This window comes from Anarrhichthys ocellatus, unplaced genomic scaffold, assembly GCF_004355925.1.
Source record: "Anarrhichthys ocellatus isolate YVR2014 unplaced genomic scaffold, GSC_Weel_1.0 scaffold23, whole genome shotgun sequence".
In the NCBI taxonomy this organism is placed as follows: domain Eukaryota; kingdom Metazoa; phylum Chordata; class Actinopteri; order Perciformes; family Anarhichadidae; genus Anarrhichthys; species Anarrhichthys ocellatus.
In genome coordinates this window covers 468,832-493,084 of record NW_022280053.1, presented here as the reverse complement: position 1 = coordinate 493,084, position 24,253 = coordinate 468,832, and the positions used below count along the sequence as shown (strand labels likewise).

The 24,253-nt window shown below is 42.8% G+C and overlaps 1 protein-coding gene across 1 annotated transcript in view; it reads right to left on the bottom strand.

Annotated features, from left to right (window-relative positions):
• Positions 1-20,796, bottom strand: part of LOC116390450 (tenascin-like) — a 32,659-nt gene extending 11,863 nt beyond the window's left edge. Inside the window, exons 1-10 of the mRNA XM_031860162.1 lie at positions 12,578-20,796; positions 6,714-7,268; positions 4,615-5,928; positions 4,015-4,278; positions 3,796-3,911; positions 2,691-2,844; positions 1,401-1,670; positions 795-980; positions 614-703; positions 163-426 (exon numbers count right to left, since the gene is read on the bottom strand). Of these exons, the coding sequence (XP_031716022.1) occupies positions 163-426; positions 614-703; positions 795-980; positions 1,401-1,670; positions 2,691-2,844; positions 3,796-3,911; positions 4,015-4,278; positions 4,615-5,928; positions 6,714-7,191 (3,136 nt within the window). The 5' untranslated portion in view covers positions 7,192-7,268; positions 12,578-20,796. The remainder of the gene's footprint in view (positions 1-162; positions 427-613; positions 704-794; positions 981-1,400; positions 1,671-2,690; positions 2,845-3,795; positions 3,912-4,014; positions 4,279-4,614; positions 5,929-6,713; positions 7,269-12,577) is intronic.
• Positions 20,797-24,253: the final 3,457 nt, after the last annotated feature.

Below are 24,253 nucleotides of genomic sequence, written 5' to 3'. Positions count from 1 at the left end.
AAATCCAAACAATTGAACAGAAAAAGGTCGTTTTCATTCATCTAATACTCTGAAGAAATTCTGACAGCATATTTTGCACAATAAATCAGTTTTTATCCTCCTTTGCGAGACATATGTTATAATTTACAAGATTACATTGTGGTGAACTAGTTCCCTACCCACCTGTGGATGCAGATAAAGTGACAGGTGTGCTCCTCTTGAAGCCCCTCTCCGCAGCTAGAGTGAGGGTGTAGCTCACTCCAGGACTCAGGTCGGACAAGACGTAGCTAGTCGCTGTGGGCGGGATCTCCACCTCCCCGACCTGTCCATCCTTGGACACGTACACCAGCCGGTAGGCGCCAACCTTGGCCCGAGGCTTCCGCCACCTCAAAGTGAGGGAAGTCTCTGTGGACTCGACTTCTTCCAAATCTCTGGGAGGATCGATATCTGACAAAGAAGGGAAACTATTAAGTGTGTAAAATTGGCTCACTTCTGTTGCATGCTCAACACAAATCATAAATCACTTCCACCCCCAGTTAGTTTAATTTTGTCACCCAATTTGTATAAACAAACATGTCCGCCTGTGTGTTTATGAAGGGGTGTGAGGGACGGCTGTTTGGACAGCGTCTCTCACCAGTTGCGGCATTTGTAGTAGCAGGGAGGCTGTCTCTCTCGTTCTTCACCGCAGTCACACCAATCCCATACTCTGTCCCCGGGTTTAGCCCTGCAGCACAGAGGGATAGAAGGAAAATGACCACGTGGTATGACTAACGCAAGTCATGTGTGCTCGCACTTAATACATGTTTGAGCCTTACCAGTGATGGTAGCTTTCGTGGTGTCCCCTGGTCCTCGTGGGAACAGCTCCTCACCGTGAGTCGCTCCGGAGATGGGACTGTATTTCACCAGATAGCTGCCAACATCCGCTTGACTGTTGGTCCACTCCAGAGTGATGCTGTCGTCCGTCTGGGACACAGCCAGCAGGTCCACGGGGGCGTCCAGGGCTAACGGGGGTAAATACATTTATCATCACATCAGGAGAAATACTTTTCTGCTAACAAACTTTAGATTCACACAGACAATTTAATGTATTATTTTTGCCTATTATTGGAAATTGGGCCACTCCAGATTGCAGTATGCAAACAGATGTATGCATATCAATCAATCAATCAAACTTTAGTTCTGTAGCACCTTTCATACAAATATATAAGAAGATATATCAGGCTTTGATACACATACTTGTTGGTAGGATACAATAATATTTTTGGTCTTTTCCTGGGATTTAGTGACAATGAAAAAAACATCACCATAACTTCAGTATTCACCACAACATTTTGACCTTGCATTATGTTTGTCATGCATGTTATCCATATAATTGCAGCTATAAAGCAATTGAAAATATAAATAAGCCGTCACAAGCCTACCTGTAGTGAATGTGGCGATGGCAGGGTCACTGGTGAGCCCTCCGCTCCTGGAGACGAGCGACACCTTGTACTCGGTGTCTGGCCTCAGGCCGTCGATGCTGTGCTGCTTGTCCGGGGGGGAAATCTCCACTCTGGTTTCATCCGAGGGGTCGGAGCTGGGCCCGTAAAACATGGTGAGTCTGTCCGTGGGAGACGCCGGCTGAGACCAGCCGACCAGAGCAGAGGAGTCCGTCACGTCCTTCACCTCCACCTGCCGGGGGCCGTCGATCTCTAAGGGTGGGAGGCAAGGGGGAGGCAGAAATAAGTGGGACTTTGAGGGAGAGAAAAGTCTGCAAAGTTGTTCTCAACTATAAAAGAATATTGTTATTCTGCCTGTGGCGGAATGATTTATCTTCCAATAGCGACATTCACAAATCAAATCAAGACAAAGTCTCAGTCAGCATTGGTGTGAGACCAAACATTAACACTCCTGCTATGTTTTGGTTTACCCTTTATGCATAAAAACAGTTCATATAAAGCTTAACTTGGCTCTCTCATAATACAAAGCAATAACTTGGATCAACAAGGAAAAAGGCTATAATGAAATATAATGTGGTTCCCTTTCACTCTACACTACTACTTGACAAACCTCCTGTGTTCACATGTGGAGGAGACATCTTTTCTCCGTGTTAAAAGCACCTCTGGGGGTACAAAGGGGTACGAAAGGTTTAACTTTACTTCTATCATTCATCCCTGGAAACCACGTTTAGTTTCAACCTACACAAATAAATGACATCAGAAATGACGTCTTTTCCGTGCACAATGAAACTTGTTCAGCCTGGCGTGCCATATCGATTGCATAAGCAACTGGAGGCATGTCAACAGCGTAACGTATGGAGTAGCGCTGCAATAAAAGCTTCAGCAAGCCCAGAGCAAGATTTAGTGAAAGTGAAAAAAACAAAAACCTATAATGTGGTCATGCTCGGGTGAGACTCAACGTGTCTGTCATTACTCTTCTCTGTTAGATGGAACTATGGAGAGCCAGCGGGGATCACTCTTCTTTTCATTATGGAATTTCACTTTGACATTAATGTATTTATTTTTTTAACTCACTGCTCAACTGAAGTGAAGGTTTTTTTTGTATCTTCCCAAACTGCTAATAGCTGCCAGGCAGAGCAGGAAAATGACATAATCGTATCTGAACTTTTCTTAGGTAGAAGCTGGATAATTGTAAACATATTTGATCTCACCGGTTCAGTCTATTTAATCCAAAGTGGTGAGAAATTGTTTGTTTACAACCGTGAGACTCACTGGTAGTGACTTTTTTGGATGTTGGGGGACCTCTGGTGTTGTTCTTGATGATGCTAACGGAGACTTCGTACTCCTGTCCCGGTCCAAGGCCTGACTGGAGAAACTGGTTTTGAGAAGGTGGAAGGGTGCTCACCACCTTTCCGTTTTCTTCTTTCTGCAAGGACAGAAAAGACGAATGTAAAATATCCTGTTGAGGACGTGCACACAAGAGACCAGATCACTGTGAGAAAATAAGTAAGTTAACCTCCAGCTGGTCTGCATTTAGATTTCTGGCGTTTGATAGAAAAACACAGTTCAACATTTTTAGGCTTACTTTCTTTCTTGTCGAGGGTTAGTAGAAATAATCAAAAGCATTCTTATATCCGTCAATTTGTAAATTTGAAGCTCGAGCCAGCAGACTGTTAGCTTAGCATAAAGACTGGAAACAAGTGGAAACAGCTAGCCTAGCTCTGTCCAAAGATATAAAGGAATTATCCTACCTTTACCTCTAAAGCTAAATCAAACCAATCCGTACAAAAGCTGTGTCTTGTTATGGTTTCATTCATACAGAGCCAGGCTAGCTGTTTCCACCTGTTTCAAGTCTTTATGCTAAGCTAAGCTAACTGGCTGCTGCTTCATATTTAGCGTACAGACATGAGTGTGGTATCAATCTTCTCATTAAACTCTCAGCGTTTATGTCTGCATGACGCAGCAGCTGTCACAGGAAATGTGTAAGAGGACAGAGGACCGTCGTGAAGTAAACTACATCACACGGCCCGTTATCAAAATTAACTCGAAGGTCAGGAAAGGACATACATGTTTAAAAAAATGGATGAAAACTCTGCAGCATAATTTAAAAAGGCCTACAACTTATCAGCTGGCACAGTAATATACAGTATTTCCAAAGCATTACTGCCTCGGATTTACCCGCAGTGACATCCAGACCTCGCCCTCACTGAGGGTTTTTTTCCATATGTCAAAGCAATTTTAAATGGTTAGCACTGAAATAAATCCATGTTTCACTGAGACTTCCAATAAGCTGGTACAGATTTATCACCTCTCACTTTTTCCCCAGTCGCTTAATAAAAAACCCGGGCGAGCCTTCAAAAGAGACGGGCAGACTGACCGTGTTGCGGAAATAGATCTCCCAGCCATCAAAGTGGATGTCCAGCTGGTCCCACATCACCTCCACTGAGGTCTCTCTCACTGATTTGAATATTAAACCCTCTGGCTTTGGAAGCTCTGGAGAGTCGGAAACAGAAATAATCATTGTCGGCTGAGCCACATCAACTTGTTCTTCTATATTTATTCACATTAAACCAGCATGAGGACGCCTGTGACGTACCCGTGGCCACCCTCGCGCTGATTGGGACGCTCTTTTTGTTGCTCAGAACGGCGTAGACATTGATCAGGTACTCGATGCCGGGTTCAAGCTCTCCGACGGTGGCCGCCGTTTTGTCTCCTGTCACAGCGAACTCCAGTTGAAGACCACCAGGACTGGTGGGCACGTATGTCACGAGGTACTCTGTCACCAGCATCTCGTTGTCCCAGGACAGGTCCACCGTGTCAGCGGTGACCTCGCCAACAGTCAGTTCCTTTGGAGGAGACACTGGAGGGGGGGAAGCAGAATGGTGTTTCCTCGTTACCTCAATCACCACACAGAGCTTATGCAAACCCCCACATCTGGCTGTGGTGTAAAGAACTGCCAAAAACAATTGGGAACAAAGTGCTGACAAGGGCAATACACGAACCGACAAACCTCTTTTATATTCACTGAAATAGATTCTCTCAAGATGAGTGAATTTTGAGAATAAGAGGACATTACATCACCCCGGATTTGATTTTACGGTACAACTAGTTAACACATGGAAAGTTTCAGAATTTGTGAGCTGCCAGATTCTTTTTGTGTGCGTGTTTCTGCGGTGAATTAAACAGAGCTTCTTACCTTCTGAGCAGTCTTCTCCGATGTATCCTTCATCGCAGACGCACTGACCGTTCACACAGCGGCCTTTGTCCTGGCAGCTGTTGAGGCAGCTCAGCTCTGCGCAGCTTTCTCCTTCATATCCACTCTCACACGTGCACCTTCCGTCGACGCAGCGCCCCATGTTGTTGCAGTTGCCAGGACAGACGTGGACAGAGCAGTCGTCTCCCGAGTAGCCTTCCCGACAGACGCACTTGCCGTCCATGCAGTTGCCCCGGGCCAGGCAGTCGTTGGGACACGCCTTCTGACTGCAGTCCTCTCCGGAGAAGCCCTCATCGCAAACGCACTGCCCGTCGACGCATCGGCCGCGGTTTTGGCAGTTGCTGGGGCAGCTCAGCTCACCGCAGTCCTCGCCGGTGAAGCCCGTATGGCACACACAATGTCCCTCAATGCACTCGCCGTGGCCGTAGCAGTTCGAGGGGCAGGTCCTGATGCTGCAGTCCTCTCCGGCAAATCCCTCTTCACACACGCACTGTCCGTTAACACAGCGCCCCCTGTGCAGGCAGTCGTTTGGGCAGGAAAGCTCAGCGCAATCTTCTCCCCGGAAGCCGACATCGCAGGCGCACTGTCCGTTTACGCACTGGCCTCTGTTGTTACAGTTGTTCAGACACGCCAACTGGCTGCAGTCTGCGCCTTGATAGCCGATGTCGCAGATACACATCCCGTTGAAGCACGTGCCCCTGTCGTTGCAGTCGTTGAGGCAGGTGAGCCGAGAGCAGGCGTCTCCGCTGAAGCCGGCGGCGCAGACGCACTGGCCGTCCACGCAGTAACCGTTACCGTGGCAGTTGTTGGTGCAGGTGCGTTGTCCGCAGTCCTCCCCGGCGTACCCCTCGTCGCAGTAGCAGGTGCCGTTCTCGCAGCGTCCGCGGTCGTAGCAGTCTTTGGGACAGATGAGTTCAGAGCAGTCGGAGCCGGTCCAGGGTTCGTCACACAGGCAGTCTCCATCTTCACAGCGACCGCGGCCAAGACAGTTGTTGAGGCACTTGGTTTGCGAACAGTCTTCGCCGAGGAAACCATCCGAGCAGATGCAAACACCTCCAACACACTGGCCGTGTGCTCCGCAGTCCGCAGGGCAGACCTGGGTCGAGCAGTTTGTTCCGGCGAAGCCCTTGAAGCACTCACACTTTCCGTCAACGCAGTGGCCCCGGTTCTGGCAGTTACCGGGACAATCGGGTTTGGTGCAGTTGGGTCCATTCCAGCCCGGCTCACATATGCAGCCACAGGTTTCAGCGCTGTAGTTTCCATGACCGTGGCAGTAAGGTTTAGTTCCCACCTCACCTTTGATAAGAAAGTAAAGACCAATGCAATTTTTACCAATTCAATTACAAAGTTTTGTTGAATATGCAATCAACTTGAGTTTCTGGCATTGAAGCAATAGCTTATTTGCTTTCTTGAGAGTTAGATGAGAAGATCGATACCACTCAACCTGAAGGACAAGTGTGTAGGAATAAGTGGCATCTAGTCAACTCAAATCCCCTCTGCTCACCTTTCCCTTTTCAAGGGTTTCAGAGAACTACGTTTGCATTTAAGTAATGCAAATTAAAGCCAGTGTTTGGTTTTCCCGTTGTGGCTTTAAATCGTAAAAAAGTGTATTTTACCTGCAGGACTATTTCTTGGTTGTTTTTTGTTCCAGGCGTTATGCTAAGGTAAGCTAATCAGCAGCTGGCTTTATATATCGATGGCATCGATCTCCTCCAACTCTCAGCAGGAAAGCGAATATCCTATCTCCCAAATGTTAATCTCTTCCTTTACGAGTGCATCACTCAGAAACGGTCCAACGCTTATTTCAGCAGCTATTAGAAGAGAAGACCTTTTTACGTTCATAGATATGCAGCAACTGTATCTCATGGCATTTGAGCCAAATAAAGGCCCTTTCAAACTGGAGAGTATTACACCCCCACACTGGATTCCTGAACTCCCCAACAGATGAATGGAACAGATGTGCTGTGTGGTATTCTTAACGTTGCACTTTCCAATGCAGTTTGAGAGAAACAAAGGATTATTTTACCGTACTTGCTGTAAGCTACATACCAGACAAAGGACGACAGACAAACGACACCTACCCGTGGCCTGTGCACCGCAGCAGGGCCCGTCACCGGTGCACTGATCTCTAAGTGCTGAAACTTCTCCTTCAAGCATCTCCAGTCGGCTCATGAGGACTTTCAGGCCGGGCAGGTCTTCGGCGCAACCACAGGCCTGCCGAGGTACGTTGATGCGGTGGGTGAAGACGATCTGGTTCTCCCCATCGACCGTGTGCTCGGCGATGTGCTCGCCCGAGGAGACCGCTGCATCTTTAGGACGGAGCTGCGTGCTCTCTGGAGCGTCCAGGTCCACCGAGCACAGGGAACTGGCGGGAACATTGATGTTGTAGACGTGGTTGAACACCACGGGATGGTCCGCACTCGGCAGCGTGATGTTATGTTCTTGAGAGGGCTCCAGAGTCTGTCGTCGATGCCGGAGGATTTGCTTAACGAGACCAGCGTTTGATAAACTGAGCAAAGCGGTCAGGAGGAGGCAGCTCAGGACGCCTCGTGTACCCATGTTAGATGTGGGATTAGTGAAATAAATATCCGTTTGAACCTCTGAATGAAGGCCAATCCTTAGTTAAGGTGAGGGTTCTGTAAGACAGAATGAAAGTATTTCATCACACAAATGTAAAGCTGCAACGATTAGTCAAAACATATTAAGGATTTTTACACTCGGGAACAACAACAACAACACTTGCTATCTGATGTTTACATCCTGGCTGATTCCGCAGCTGATGGAAGAAGCCAATAAGAGACCCAATAGTCGGATAGGTTTGGAATAGATAGGCTTTGTTTTTATGTGTCACAAGCCAAAAAACACTGTTAAAGACAAATGAGTCCAGTTATAAACCCAATGGTTTGGTAATGGCAGAATTAATTAAGTCTTAAGTGTGAGAAGAAACCAACACAAACATGTGAAGTGTTTCAGAATTATTTACCTGCAGTTGCTAAACAATCAGCTATATGAAGTTATGATGTTCTTTTTAAATCCACTTTTTCTGAGATATTACTGGACTTTTCTAATTCCCGCTGCAACAAATGTGTTCAAATTGGAACACGCAGTCAGTCAGAGGAACCAGGAGCCCTTCACACTATTCAAACTGACTCCAGGCTTTTTCTGTGGCCCACCCAAGACTTCTTTTTTTTGTGCGAGTCAGTCTGATTATTATTTACAGTTTGTGCTACATTTCTAACTGACAACACAATACCGCAAGCCACCGTGGGTGCAGGAGTTCGCTGTATAAAAAAAAAAAGCTGTTAAAACCAAAGAATCCACAGCTGCGCTGGCACGTCAAGCTCTTTCATAGTACACACATATATGAAAAGTCTCAGCTGTTTTGCATGAAACACTATATAGAACGTATAAGACAGAGCATATCCTATACACAGGACTCCTTCTCGCCCACGATGACTTCATCAGCTGGACACCAACAACGCTATAATTTGTGGGAGCCGGACGAGAAGTAATGACAAGCTTCTTCCTCAGCGTGGGAAAGCCTGCCTGTGTTACTCAGTGTTGAGTTTCCAAAGGGTCCGAGTAAGCATACTGAAAATCGATAGAATAGGCCAACAGTGATTGCACAGACTAACTGACATACTGTATCTGTGCAGTGCAGGATGTCTGCTGCTATGTCTGGGAGGCTGCAAACTCTATGCGTCTATAAAAAGGGGGTTGTATCTCTGTCAGTGACGCAGAATTAGGTTCAGATTTTTTTTGATTGGTAGCATCTGACAGAAGCTCGCACATGCAATCAAATGAAAAATGACTTCCAGAAGTGAATAGTTCAAGTGGTGATAGCTATGAAAAGACATGTGGTGCTCTTGGATTTAGTTTCTCACGAGGACTTCTGGAAACTATTTGTTCAGACAATGCTGATACTCGGCTAAAGTAGATATTCAACAAAAGGTTCAGCAGAGTATGTAATGACTGCATTCACCTTTTCCTTGCCACTTGTTGATCTATGAACAGGATTTATTTTACACTGCAGAAAAACTGAATCACAACAGATCACAGCAACCGGCAACTTAACCAAAACCTCCATTCTGATCCACACATATCAAAATGCAAGAAAAAAGAAACCTAAACATACGAGATCCCGAGCAGGACAAGAAACTAGTATCAATGAAAAAAAATAACATGCAAAATTAAATACATTAAGATGTCACATGAAGAGAAAACTATTATTTATCCTGGAACTAAATCTGCTTAATCATTCAGCCCCCCATCATCCATCATTTAGACAAATCTTTTTAAACAGAAAATGTTGCAAATATGAACGAAAATGGGCCCAAAAATCCTCAATAATACACACACATCTTGCCTCCCTCTACATTCTCAATATTAAACCGGTCCCTCATCTACCTTTGACCCGACACCACAGGGTTAATGCAGCGTTCATGATATAAAGATATCGTAATATATTCTGAGGTTGTTATATCGTCTGACTTCAAGTTGAAACGGACAACATGGGAATCTCTACCATCCATCCCATTAGACATGAATGCTGCAAAACTCAAACCAAAACTCTGAATATCTTCTACGTCATCAGAATCTAAATAAATAAACTACAGTCACAAGGTTCAGGATTGATGGGCAGATTGAACCCGTGTGTATTCATCTTCTGTTCCAAAATATGAAGGAGCTCTTCACAGGTAGTGATGAATCTTTCCTGCTAAAGATTTATATTTGGGGAAAAGCACTAAAACAGATTAAGAAGCAGGAATCAACAGACCATAATGTGACAAGTTTCGGGCTATTGGCCAACAGTCTTTGACTGCAGCAACAAGCTGACAGGACATTTTGTGGTTTCAGAGGAGTTCACCGTTGTCCTTAACTTTCCATTTCTTCCTTTTTTTAACAGATTATATTTGGATGACAGGCTGCATGATTTATTCCCTAAATCACACAAATACTCACTGTCACCACAGTGCCTCTTAACCCCTCTCATCAATCCTCTTTCCTCTCCTTTCTCGCCCTGACCTCTGACCTTTTCTTTCTCCTCACCAGCATTTTTTTTTTTGCACCCCCGCCACCTAAGACACAGATGTAAACCTGAGCTCGAGTTTCACAAGTCCTCGCACATCTGGCGAGTGGTGGGATAAAAGGTAGGTTGTGGCCGGTGTTGTAAATCAGAAAACCCGAGTCTGTCAATATGTTTCTGATCTCCTTCTAGAAAACTTTACAAGACACAAAGAGGGATCGTTTGCAGGTCTCGAAGGTAAAGAATGAATCCTATAAAGAAATCCTCAGCACACGTTTCAGCTGAAGATGCTCAAAAGTGGCTCGATGTATGTTTTAAAAACGTCAAATAGGATTCATACTGTAGACATAATGCTTACAGTAAAAAGCCAAGTTAAGATCTTTTAAAGGAGACGAGGGGTTGACCGGGGACATCTGATGAGACTACGGGACATCGGAAGACAATTTGGAGAGAGAAATTTAAGTAAATATAACCTGTTCACTAAACTATAATCCAGAGTTGCTGTAGCTTTAGTACTCTCATGCTGGCAGAGAGAAGGGAACTTTTCCGCGTGGAAAAGAGAAACTGGGAATGTTGGCCCCGGACTGCCGACATCTGTTTTGCTTAGTCAAAGAAACAAAAAAAGAAAGAAGGCACACAGTGGTTCTTGTTTGGTTTCCAGACAAAAAGTGAAAGTGCGACACGCGTGCATCGTCTCTGATCGTCTTTGTGCAAATCAGCCGGCTGAAGAGCCGCTTCTGGTGACGAGACACAGACGAGGTCGTCTTCGTTTCACATCCAGGGGAGCAGCATGAGTGCATCGCGTCTGGACGCACTTATGGAAAACATTTGTGGCCGACGGCGGCGTGTCAGGACTCAGCGCAGTGAACATTAATCTGGTGCATCTGCTTGTTTGTTCATCTGTGATATTTTAGCTTTTTTTTATTTGTCTGATCCTCCTGGCACAGCTGGAAATCATCTCAAGAAAAGCTAATTGGGACTCGTTACTGTAGCAGATACGACAATAGCAGAAATCGCAACACCTCATTAGCGGATTGCACATTTTCCCCGCTGTTGAACAGATGAAGTGTTCCTTTAAGAATAATAAACCGGAGCTTTATGTGTTCCCATGTGAGCCGGAACAGGATGCAGACTTCACTTTCAATTTGCAATCATCGGATCTCTCCTCAATCAAGGAGAAAGAGCTTAAAGATTTGTAAAAAGAGACTAGTTTTTCCTTCTTTGGAGCAGAAACGATTAATGGATCAATGGAAAATTAAACAATTTTGATAGTCGGCCATTTGTTTCAGTCAATTTTCAAGCAAAAAATCCCCCAAATCGGCTGGTTTCAACTTCACAAATGTGATGAGTTGCTTCTTTTTTTGGTCAAACACGTTAGTAAACTGACTATCTTGGACAAATCAACTATTTTAAGATGTCACCTTAGCCTCTGGGAAATTATGGTGCACATTTTATTGACAAAGCGACCGATTAAAGGTGCCCTGTGGAGTCTTCTTTTAAAACATACACAAGTTAATATCCAGCGATCCTTGAGGTCGTTTTCTTCTAATTATACTACAGTTCTTTTAATTCTGTTTACATCCATGTTTACTAGCCTGCGGTCTTCTTTGCAGAGTTTAATAAGCCAGAAATTTAACCAATTACAAAACAGCCGCCTAATCGCCCTCCTAATCAACACACCTGCTTCAAGACGATAAGGCCCGACACCGACACCGACCCTGCGCCGCTACATCATCCTCAAATATACTTGTTCAAGTATTCTGCACTGTAAAACGATATCTAATGTTAGATTGTCTGATCGAGGACAAAGAGCGACGTGGATTATTGGACGAGTAAGCCCGTCACAACATCCTCATTAACTCTGCCCACACAAGCTCCGTCGCTCAACTGACCCTGAAGTCCAACACATTTAAGAAGTGTGATGTTGAGTTATGATCGACCCCTGGCTCTTCGAGTGCACAGAGGTCACGCAGAGGGAAAGTGTCTGGACGAGACCTGGGGGGGGGGGGGCTCAGGCTATTAAACCAGCTGTCCCTCCAACTGTGCTTTTGTTTCACGGAGACACCTTTCTCCCTCTGCTGCACGGACACATCCCAGGACGGCCAGCAGCACATAGCAGAGAGGCTGTAAAACATCCCCACACTGAAGAGCTGCAGACGAGACATGACGCGCACGCAGATACGAGTCCTGGGGATGAAACTAAAAAGGAACTAAATCATTATAATCTTCCTCCGCTGAAAACATTCAGAAGCTAAAACCACCGAAAGCCAGACTTGGATTTCAATTAAGCAGAGCTAATGGACGGCATGGATGAAGTGGGGTTTTTGTTCTCCTTGCCCACACTGGCAGGCGCTGCCATCCACTTTTCCCTTTAATTTAATCTCCATGATGGAAAAATGACACACAATGAAAACAGAATTGCATTGCAGAAGGTAATGTGATGAATCATCAGGCTGCAAAGCTGCAACCAGAGAAAGCAGATACTTGCACACAATGTTTGCCACCACACACACACACAGTTTATTTTTACTTTTAGGAGTATTGATCTACAACCTGACAAAAATCTGAGAAAATCTTTTTGGCACGAAGCGTGCTGGCTGCTGATCAAAGCTTCCACATGTTCTACTCCCCCAGCAGTCAGTCATCTCTGATCCTGCATTGGCTGCTGTGTGTGTGTGTGTGTGTGTGTGTGTGAGACTGAGGAAGAAGTTGCAGTATTCTCTAAGAATATACTTCCAATAACACCTTCTGGTGTCATAGTAACCTTCGCTAGACTGCTAAAGAAAGGTATGTAACCTCTATTGTATTCACCTCTAATATGGAAACAATAATTCAAGAAAAATGCACAGGAAAAGTCAAGAAAATGGACATGAATTCCAAGGAAATGTCTATAAATATACATAAAATATATCTTCCTACCTGTCACAAGTACTTGCAGGTTAGATGAGGCGCTCCTCCGAGTCTTCACGCATTCATTGAGGCCAAAAAAAAAGTGATGCTTTGCTCTGTTGTGACAACTGCAGCCTCTCCAGCAAGGTAGCAGCTCTGTCAGTCAGTCCTCCCTCAGCCAGCTTCCTTATCGCTCCTTCACAGCTCAGACTGGAGTTCAGCTCTTTTACTGACAGAGGGAGAGAGAGAGAGAGTGAGAGAGTGAGAGAGTGTGAGTAACTGTCTTTTAAAGTGTGAGCAGTAGTTTAGGTCAGACCCCCATTGCTTAGACTCCAACCCTTAAATAGCCATCATTTTCCCCTCCCTCCGCTGCTCTTCTGTCCTCCCTCTGCTGCAACTAATCTGGGCTGCTGCCTTTAAATGAGATGCCAGTGTTACTGGGAGTCATGACAGAGCGAGCAGCGTTCGTGGTTGTGCAGGAAAATTAGAGGGGGAAGCCGGGGAATGAGAGGAAAGTTAAGTCCGAATGTAGAGAGCAGACAGACAGTTTCCCTTCAATGGGTTTGCAATAATGATTTACGATCGTCTCCCCGCACAAATAAAGAACAATCAATGTTCTCTTTCCTCAAATATATTGTATTTGAGGACATCCCTACGAACAACTACTTCTGATTTCCATACTTTGCACAAATCCCTCACATGTGAATCTTCCTCCAGCTCTGTCACAGTGATGGATATCCAACCACATTTTATTCTTGCTATGCATGAAAGCACTCTTAATCAAATAAATGTGTGGCACGTCCCCTGATTCAGCTCCAGTGATTATCCAGTTGGTGATGCATTCATAAAAAAGTGCAGAAGTGGACATTTAAGAGTGAAGCCAACTTTCTTATTTCCTGGAGGAAATGTATTCTTGGTCAGACACAGTTGTTCCTGAAACAGACACGGTTACTTTCTCATACATTTAACAGATGGGATGAGCAGGAAACAGACACGTTCTCAAGCAGCCATCTTGGATTCAAATGAAAGGAAGCTTTCAGGGAGTACGTAATACCAGTTATTCCCAAACCTGCGTGTAAACTGGCAAGAAAACTTAGAGCTCGGTTGGGGAAACAGGCACCATATGGACGCAGTTCAGACTTAATATGATTAGATGAGGATTAAACCTCTGTGAGGCAGGTTTAGATCTTCACAAATCCTTTAGATTGAGTGGAACAAGTCAGATTAGGCAACTAACTATATTACTGATTAATGTGCTGATGTTTTTTTTTGTTTAATCGATAATTCATGTGGTTTACTAAATGATAGAGACCCACGGTGGTGTTTTTAAATTGCTTGTTTTGACCGACCAACAGATCCAAACCCAAAGATAATTTGTTAGTTATCATCAAATGGGTGACCGATACCCACCATATTAAAAGTTAGTGCTGCAATTAACAATTATTCTCATTAGTGGGTATTCTGAGTATGTTCTGTTTACTTCTATATATCATTTGGTCTTAAAAATGTCAGAAAACTGTGAAAAACTCCAGCGCGAAATGACAATCATTCAGTTATCAAAATAGTCTTAATTGCCTAATACTTTCAGCACTATTGAAAGTTATTGTTTGATAATAGATGACCACTGATTCATGTTTTCCTTAAATACAAATGTAATGTAATTATAGCTCAAAACAGAGAACCCGTCTTTGAACAGGATCTTAAATATGCATCAAAAGATTTGAGCCCACTTCTGCATTCTTCAAGAGAAAATAAACTCCAATCAGAAATGTGAGTTCTGGTCTTGTTTCTATAAACGGAGAAGATGAAGGAGCATCGGACTAAAACAATAGATCCTGACTAATCTAACGGCACAACAGAGATAAGAAGATTTGTCACTTTTCATTGCAGGACGGTCGGGTCGGGTCAACGAAGCCACGAGATGCAAAAAACCACAAGAGTCTGTTCTTCAGCACAGGAAATATGAGCATGTGTGAGTTCAAGTATGCGATGAAGAGGCTCCACTCACAGAGGCAGGACGATAAACTCATGAAATCTGTAACATTCGTTAAATCTAATATTCTCCTCAGCTTCAGAAGAGCCCGGGGATCTGGTCTGAAGGACCTGAAGGCCCCTTTTTAAATTCAAGGCTTCCCATGTGTTTCACATGTACTGCACTGAAATACAACCCATGAGGCTCAAGCACCAACACATAGAACATTGTTCACGTATAAACTAAAGCTATGCAGCTGTAAACAAAGGGTTTACATTGGGACTGGGGTTTTGATCTTTTGATCTGGACCCAACGAGTGATATGAAGATGGTATTTTTGACCTTTTTCAGTATTTTCTAATGTTTTTAATGACCAATTAATTGATTAATGGAGAAATAACCAGCAGATTAATCAATAATGAAAACAAAGAATTGGCATTCAGTTTTTGAGACACTCAATTTCCTTTTTCAAGAAACTCAAAGATGACTTTTTTCTCTCTTTAAGTGCACTAAAATATTCTTCTGTCACTAAAGACTAAACATGAATCGGTAGTTTATACACTGGCATGCTTATAGAGATTATAACCCGTCCATACAGGTGCTGACGTGCTACTCGGTCCAGTCCTCTATAATCTCAACAGGCTGAAAGTGGCATAAAGAAAAGCAAAGTGTCTCCAGTCTGACCGTTGGACGGGGTTGTAATCATATAGCGCGATGGGTCATGGGTAGTTTGGGCTCAACTGTTCACTTACAATGAACCATGAGGTCAGTAAATGTTTTGGGTTTTTTCCAACATGAATATAAATGACAAGAAACTGACTTTTTTTTCATGTATGGGCAAAATATGTGCCAAAAACATGTATGTTGATACGTACAGAATGCTGTTTATATGGAACAACGTGGAAAGAGCCAATGCAAGAGTCATTCATGTAGACATGGATTACAGGGAAATATTTGCATTGTTACTTACAGAATGTTTAATTATGAAGCTCTATAATTACTGTTTTTGCAAGAGGCGTTAAAGTAGGAGGTAAATGAACAGTTTGATCTTTCTTTAGTTAAAGAGTACAAAACTAAGGGGAAGAAAGAACAGGGAAATAAAGTTGAAATGTGTTGTGTTTGATTGATTACTCTTGAAATAGTGCATTTCCTTATCATTTATTTAATTGTACTTCGAGGCGTGTCTTGACTTGTGCTTTTCATTCAGCTTCCTTTAGAGTCGTTTGAAGTGTTCCTTCGTCTTCACGGTGGAGGTTTTGTCGCATTGTTAAGCAAACAAAATTTGGATCTTGCAGCTATAGATGCATTTATAATGCAATCAATTAAGAACTGCACTCCGTTGATTTTCATTTAACAACCTACGTGACTTCTAGAACCACTTGGATGCAGCAGAGGTGATTTAGGTTTATTCTACTAAGGTGAGTTTTGTATTTGATTGACAGTTTGTAGAGATCCGTTTTCACTTTTTTTAAATAATCAGTATCAAAAAGCCACATTAATTAGACTTAATATAAATATATGTATTTAATGTTGTAAAACTGCCAAGGGCAGTGAATACTTGAAGAGTACCAAGACTTTATCCTAGATACACAGAATCATGTTGTCCCGTATCTGCTCCTCTAGACTTCTACATTGTGAGGGTTTTTTCCAGCGCTGGGTCACCAGATTTATTATCAACAAACTGTCAGTAACTCATAAACACAGCAACACAGCTAGAAGCTCCTTCTTAGAAGACCTCATTAGTTTTAATGACTCTTGTAAAGTCGTGACAGTTGCGAGAAACTGCATCCGCCTACAAACAGATTGTTTCATGATTACAGCTGCTCCTCAAATGCTGGAGGGTGAAATAAAGACACCAAGCACCCTCATATGTGGCGTTACAACCTCACCAGTCTGACTCTGAGTCAGCGCCGGGCCATGTGCAGACGCTGAGCAGACCAGAGACGTCACAGCTCACACAAACATGAACTAATATGGCTCTGAAATGCTTCGCAAATCCCTCTCCGGTCGCTCCGGAGGATGCCGGCAGATCTGCAGTGAGCCTCTGATTGCAGCCACCAGAACCACAGACGAGCAAACTGTGCACGGAGATCCCTTTGTTGTCTCAGCGCGGTAGCTCTAATGAGCTTGTGTGCTTTACAGATTAGAGGATCTGCACTTGCAGGCATTAGTTGAAGGATTATACTGACACTGGGTGAATGAGCCGTACTGAACGTGACCCTTTGTTAACAGCTGTGTTTGGCTGGGGTGAGTTGGAGCTTAATCAACCACAGGGCGCGATATCCTCAATGAGATCAGTGATCAGTCATTCGTCACCGCAGTTAATGTCACAGCGATGAGAAGCATTACACAAAGCATCACACACACAATTCATATCATAAATGCATTATATAAGGCCAGCTGGCTCCATTTCTACTGAACACTAATAAAACACACTTTTGCAGAGAATATACACAAAAGGAAATGTTAAGCGCTTGCCGAGGTTTTTACAGCAGACACAAAACAGGAAATGTGTGTACTAAATTTGATAGCAATTCATCCAATACTTTTTGAGAAATGATCTTAAAAACAGATGTCCATCTCGTGGCGCTAAAGGAAAAAGTCAGTGGATCATCAAAGTCAGTGGGCTTCATCCTCTGGAGACTATGAACGTTATAACATTTCACAGCAGTAGATCCAACAGTGGTCGAGATATTTCAGTCTGGAACAAAGTGGTGGACCAATCAACCGACAATGACGTCCCAATAAATGAATATATTATCTTAATTCAACTTAAAAGTGTTCAGATAACCCCGAACACTTGAACAGATTCAAAACACAGCCGCGGCTTTAAGACTACAAAAGGAACGTGCGTCTGGTGTCGACGATCCAATTTGTTGAGTTAATTGTTTTATTGAGTTTGGAGGAGAAATTATCATCGTCAATTAAAACAGACAAAGAAATAAGAAAGACGTGCATTGACTGCATTAGGAGTCTTTTGTCGGTGCTGCATGCCCCAGTGGACTCGGTGTTGTAAAGTGAAGATGTTCGGTGGTTATTAAACTTAAAAAGAGAGTCCTGAAATAAAGAGAGAAAACTCAGGAGTAGATAAAAACTGCCTTAGTCAGAAGTTTAACATAAACTCATTACCTTTGGCTGTATCTGCAGACTACTTGATTATAAATAACTTCATACACTTTACTTCAAATAAATGATAAAGCAGAGAATTCTGTGTGCACAATACTATCGTCACAACGACGCTGCAGCTTGCCAACTCAAGAAGATGGTGGAAACGTGCACGTCCCCCCCCAGCAAATCTTCTCAGGCGTTCAGAACAAGCGACACACATTTTCCCAAAACACATCAGCGGAGCGGAATGAAGCCGTGAATGTGTCGACTCAGATATCATGTTGAACGCTCATGCCAACGTCTCTCTGGTGTTTACATCCCTGCATTAGACTGTAATCCTCTCCAGGGTGCTGATGACATTCACGCCAACTGCGATCCTGCCGGGTCTCCATTTGTGTTCGGGATATTTCTATGGAACAGTTCAGCTTCTAACTTTTGAATAACAGTCTGTTTGAGCAACGAATAATTTAAAAGTATTTTTGTTACATTTTTGAATAGTGACCCATCAAAGCAAGGCAATGGCTACCTTTGCTACAGACTCTCTGTGTCTGTGAGTTGTCTGCCAGATAGCTTAATTTCAATAGTACTTGTTCTGAAGAGTACTGAAGTACTGAAGACATACCGGCATATATTTCACTCGGAAATTAGAAGTAAAGTTGTGTGTAGGGTAACCGTTTTAAATCTTTTTCATAGAAAGATTAATTATCTTTCTATCTCTCAATGGTTTCTGTTTCAATCCATATTTGTTGCAGTTTAACCAGATAAATCTGTTGAATTCATTTAAAAACAGTCTGGATTACATAGTCTGTCACAAAATCAAAAAAAATCAGCCGATATTATATCACATTTTTTTAAACTGCCAAATATCGACAGCAATATCATCAAAAATCCAGTATTTGACAGCCTATAAGATGATGTACACTATCTTTTGTACCTGATAAACAAGGATAACTTTCTCTTTAGTTTTCTTCATGCACGGCTGATTCTGCTGTGGCAGTAGCTTCATATTGTGGCTCCAAACACGTCATTTCGTGCCTTTAAAATGCTTCGGCTGAAACCAGTCCTGGATAAGTTCAAGTATCACTGGCACCGTCTGCTGAGCTGCGGGGTTTTACCCGGTTTCCAGGCCTTCTCTCATTCCATCCAGCTGACATTTCACCCTCACTGTGGGAGATGGCTGGTCTTCACAGAGGCTACTCAGTCTGGCCTTAGTTAAGCAGCTACTCGGCGCTTTCATGCACACAGCTGCAGGAACTCTGCGGTCTCAACTTGGACGAGGACATATGGAAAATGTGTGGGAGCATGAAGCGATCGTTCTCATCGAGAAACAGTCTAATAGAAATATCTGGTCCGTCTATGAGGAAATGTTAAATGATTGTAAAAAAGTTGAAGTGAAACCCGTTCCTAACTTAAGGCTAATTTCCACAGTAAATAAGAGTGAAATATGGCAGCGCTAACGTCCACCAACTGCATTACATTCAACTGGGAACAGACAAGAAGTAAATGACTTCCTCTGCAGATGAGCCGGCTGGCCATCAATAACTGTCAACAGTAGCTCTGCTGCACAGAGGGCATGAAGTTTACACCCAGTGTAAAATAAATACGTCATGTCGATAAATACAGTGCATTTCAAACGTCAGGCCCCATTGAGGCAGCACAGCGCACCATGTTTCCCTCTGCAGATGACAGGAAGGATAGGGGTGTCTGCAACTGATCATTATCCTTTTTAAGAGATCCTTTCATGTCGGATAAAAGAAAGCTGGCGATATATAAATGGGATGTTCCGTTAGAGGAGATTAATTAACTTTGGCTCATCGGTGTGATGAGCAATGGAAACAGAGCATTTGTACAACGTGGCGAACATTAGGTCATGGGGATGACATTTTACAGTCGCTGTGCATCTGCAGGAAAGCCATCAACTTCACACATCGCCTGCCCTGCGTCCCACACACACACACACGCACACACGCACACACTAATGTACCGTACAAATACACACACTAAAGTCACTAGAGACAAACTCAGCCTCACATTTAATCTATCTTTTATATCATTTTTTTATCTAAAGCTGAACTAAAGCACGTCTGACTTCTGTACTTTAGTACCTGGGAAACAAGTACCAGGAACCTTAAGCTCCAGGGAAAGTCATTGTAACTGCAGAATAAAAAGGTATCAAAGTAAAGGCAGCAGTCCGAATGAGCCAAAGCTACCACAGGAGGAAACTTCAGCACTGTAAATGCGTGAAAAGCCACGAACATGTTTTGTTCATGAATCTATTTGTATAAAATGTGGTAGGAAACATTAACGAACGCACACAAGGCACAACCAAATATTTACCACATTAGGTCATGAGATTTACAAGAGTGTAGCGGACGAATTTAGAAACGGGAGGAAAAGAACAACAAGGTGCCAATCACGTCAGCAGAGGGTGTTTCCATGAGAACCACATCCAAAGGTTCATCACTTCAGTACTGCTCAGTCATCGTCATTTGTAGAAAGAATAAGTTCACAAAAACACAGAATTGATGAACAATAATTTAACCCTTCTAAGTAATTCTACATCTGGAAACTAAACAAAATACTGACATGTTCTTGTTTCAAACAGCGTAAAGATTGTTGATTTTTGTATTTGCAGGAGGGTTCTCTCTCTTGAAGAGTGGTTTCACTTCACTTCACAAACAGACACCTCTAATCATTTCCAGGAGACCATCATCAACCATTATACGGAGAAATCAGAGTTAAGATGAAGATGGCTTTTTGTTGACATGCCGGCTCAAACAGAGAGAAATGTAGAGAGCTCAGCAGCTGCTTTGTGATCCAAACAACAGAAGAGGAGAGGTGATGTCACGCTTATCAGGCTACTGGGAACGTTGGTTCAAGTCAAACTACTGGATAAACATGTCCACGTTAAGTCAAACATCACCGTGCCAAGCGTCCATTAATCGGATTCATTACTGGAAAGCCAATGGAATGTAATCAAAACTTTAAAGAACAGCTAATATCAAACTGTTGTCATTTAGAACGATAATAAAGTAAACGTTTTTTATTTCACATCGGAGTGATTTGTGGCTGTGATCATTCCTCCCGTCCATACCGGCAGTGAAGAGATCCTTTTCTAGAGTAGGAGACAAAATCTACATCACAAAAAATCATGAATGACGTCACGATGACTACGTCCACTTATATACAATAAGAAGTGGACGTAGTCATCGTGACGTCACCCATTGGTTTTTCGCCGTCGCCATCTTGGAAAATGGCCGTATGTTGTCATTTTTCTGCAACCAACGAACAGAATCTGTCAATCACCGTAAGCCCCGCCCTAAAGCATCCCCTGCTTTATGGTCTGTGTGACTCTAAATGGACCATAATGTACTAAATGAACATCATGCTGTATTGAAGAAGACTTGAAGCTAGAGATTGAGACCATAAACTCATGTTTACAATGTTTACTGAGGTAATAAATCAAGAGAGAAGTAGAGTCATTTTCTCATAGACTTCTATACAACCAGAGGAGTCGCCCCCTGGTGGACAGTAGAGACAATGCAAGTTTAAGACACTTCCTCATTGGCTTCACTTGGCAGAGCCGGAGGTTGCCGCCTGCAAAAAAGGCAATCAAAAGTTCAATGAATGCTAATAAAGAGTATTTTACCAGTGGATAGTGCCTACTAACAAGAGGGCAGATGATTTTGTATCAAGATAGACTTGAAAAGATGTGAACAAATCCATAAAAAGTACCAACAACGTTGACGTTCCAATGTAAACATTTCTCAGGGCCAAATCGAGCCTCACTGCAAGGAGGGAAAAGCAGTCGACTACAAACCGTGAACATGCAACAGACTGTGGCAAACACCAAACCACCGTGTCTTCCTGCTGCTCGCGAGTCAAGTTCTTCCAAATATGAAGTCAGAAGTTTACTGACTTTAAGTCTTTGTGGAGGAGATCTGTACCTCAGATCAAGCAAATCTTAATCATCTTCAAAAGTGAGAAAACAAAAACCCAGAAGCCCAACGTGTGCTGATGTTAATTTTCTAGTTCTCTAGTCTAGCGAGTACGTCACGCTCGTCGACCAAAAACAAAACTGAAGCCAACAAACATTTTGATCAAGTCAGCTATTCATCAATGTTCATTCGTTGTGGATTCAGTTTCTCTGGTTTATTTAACAGGTCAATTCCCCCCAAATGACACAAAGACATATTTTGAATTAACCCCTAATGTTATAAAGCCACGCAAATACAATCAGTTGTATGTGTGGAGCTTTTGAGCAATTTGTCTCTGAGATTTCTGCCTCCAAGCCAGTATGAGGAAAGGAATTTCGTTGGTTGTGCTGAGAGCATTGAAAGTAAATTTGAAAAACTGAAAAGCAATGAAAATGACCCACAAGCTGTGATGATCCACAGACCGCACTGTGAAGAGTTTTCACTTCTACAGAAGAGACAGTCCGTAAGAAAAAAGGATGAAATGTGTGTTTTGTAATATGGATGAATTAAACCTTTACTGCTGAACTAGAAGTGCAAACATAGCAGGTCAGTCACTATTCTGTCACTATTACATCAAACTAAAGATAAAACTATTAGTTGATCAACAGAAAAAGAATCAGCAACGATATTTAAAGCAAAAATGGTGAAAGAATGCTTCAAATTCTCAGGTTTCAGCTCCTCAGAATTTCCTGCTTTTCTTCTTCATACATCACTGTAAACTGAATATTTGGGCTTTGGACTGTTGTTTGATACAAACCAAGACGTTTGAAGATGTCACATTGGGCTCTGCAAAGTTGTTATTGGCATTTTTTCATTATGTTTTATATTTGTAGAGCATATAAATTGGGGAAAAAAAGACAGATGAATCGATAATGGAAATATTATAATAGTGGCAGCCCTGGAATGAACATGAACAGGTATTTAATATGAAATTTAAAAAGGTAAAACCACTGAACTCTAACAGACATTACACACATTAATACCTAATACTTAATTTCAATAGGGGAAGATGGTCTGAATGGTTTAACAGCTGTTCAATATGATTGAAGACTGAAGTCAGTAAAGGGATTTCTTCTAGAAGAGACATCTCTAAAGACGGAGCGGAGAGGAGCAGCTCCTCGGCCTCGCCGACCCAAACCAACCAAAACAATCTGCTGCCCCCATGACAACCACACCGCTGCCTTCAGATGTGGGCGACCGTGGGAGGTCGAACGTTTCTGTAGACGTTACTCATGCGATTATCCTCACACGGACATCCTGCTTACAAATTGAGCTTTTGGGAGAATCTGCACTAAATGCATCGTATTTAACAGAGCAGTCGCCGAGGCTGCAAGCTGCTTTATGGATGATTGAGTGATTTAAGAGGTGATGGAGACTTTAGTGGTATTTTTGCACAATTGGAGACTGATTACAAGCAGTGACTATTTAATTACATGAAGTTAATTGACGTTTTGCTGCTGCTGTAAAATGAATATCTTAGTGTTTTAGGCTGTCAGACAAAACACAACAAGATGTCATCTTGAGCTGTAAAGAAAGTGACATTTAACTGACTAAACACTTAATCAATTAATAAACAAGAGTCTACAGCAGCACCTTTTCAGCTAACGTCGGCATGCTAACATGCTGATGTTTAGCTGGTATAGGATTTAACCTGTTAACCATATTTTTCGGCATAACATAACCATAAAATATATCAGAAGCTGATGGGAATGTCACTATTTTTGTAGGTATTTGATCATAAACCAAAGTATTTGACAAATCACTTTCGACCCCGATGGTGGCGCTAGAGGAAGTGTCAAAGGATCGCCAAAGTAAGAGGGATTAATCCTCTAGTGAACATGAATGTCTGCATTCTGCAAATGATAGTTGATTAATCATTTTCAACCTCCGAAATATGATGATTTTCTGCTTTTTCTTGTTTTTGCACATTGAGCATCACGTGTTTTGAAGAGTTGGTCAGACAAATAAAGACACAAAGATGTGACTTTGGACTCTGGCAAACATGGCTGGACATTTTTCACAATTTTCTGACATTTTATTGACCAAATAATCAGAAAATAATCAGCAGATTAATCCGAAATTAAAACTATAGTTAGTTGCGGCCCCGATAATTACTGATCTTTAAAAAGGCCTACAAGTTACAAGTTACTTTTGACTCTTGCAACCACACTTCCTCCCATGCTAAGAGAAAGGTATACTGGTAGAATACCGTTTCCATACCTGCATTGAATACTGGTTATTTTTTAATTCTGTACAAGTGTCACCGTGACAAACTGGTTTGTCCTGTGAGGATATGGAGATGTGACCCCGGCAGTTTGCACTCCGACATACTTTCTAAGTTGCATTTAGCATCAGTTTGTGTTTGTCTCAAACTGCCATCCAGCTCCAGGAGAATGTGACTGCTGACACAAACATCTAAAACAGTGAGATTGATGGGGGAGACGCTCAGCGAAGGAGGCCGTCGGTCTGAACCAGATGTGCCGACACATCAGCCAACTGCTGTTTTCAACAACTCCTACATAATAGACACAGTTACATTAAAGCTGTGTGCTACTGAACCTTGTTATTTTAGAACACTCTGAAATAACTAAAGTATATTGCATTTCCAACCATCCCAAAGCAAATTATAAAGTGCAATTAAAACTGTCAA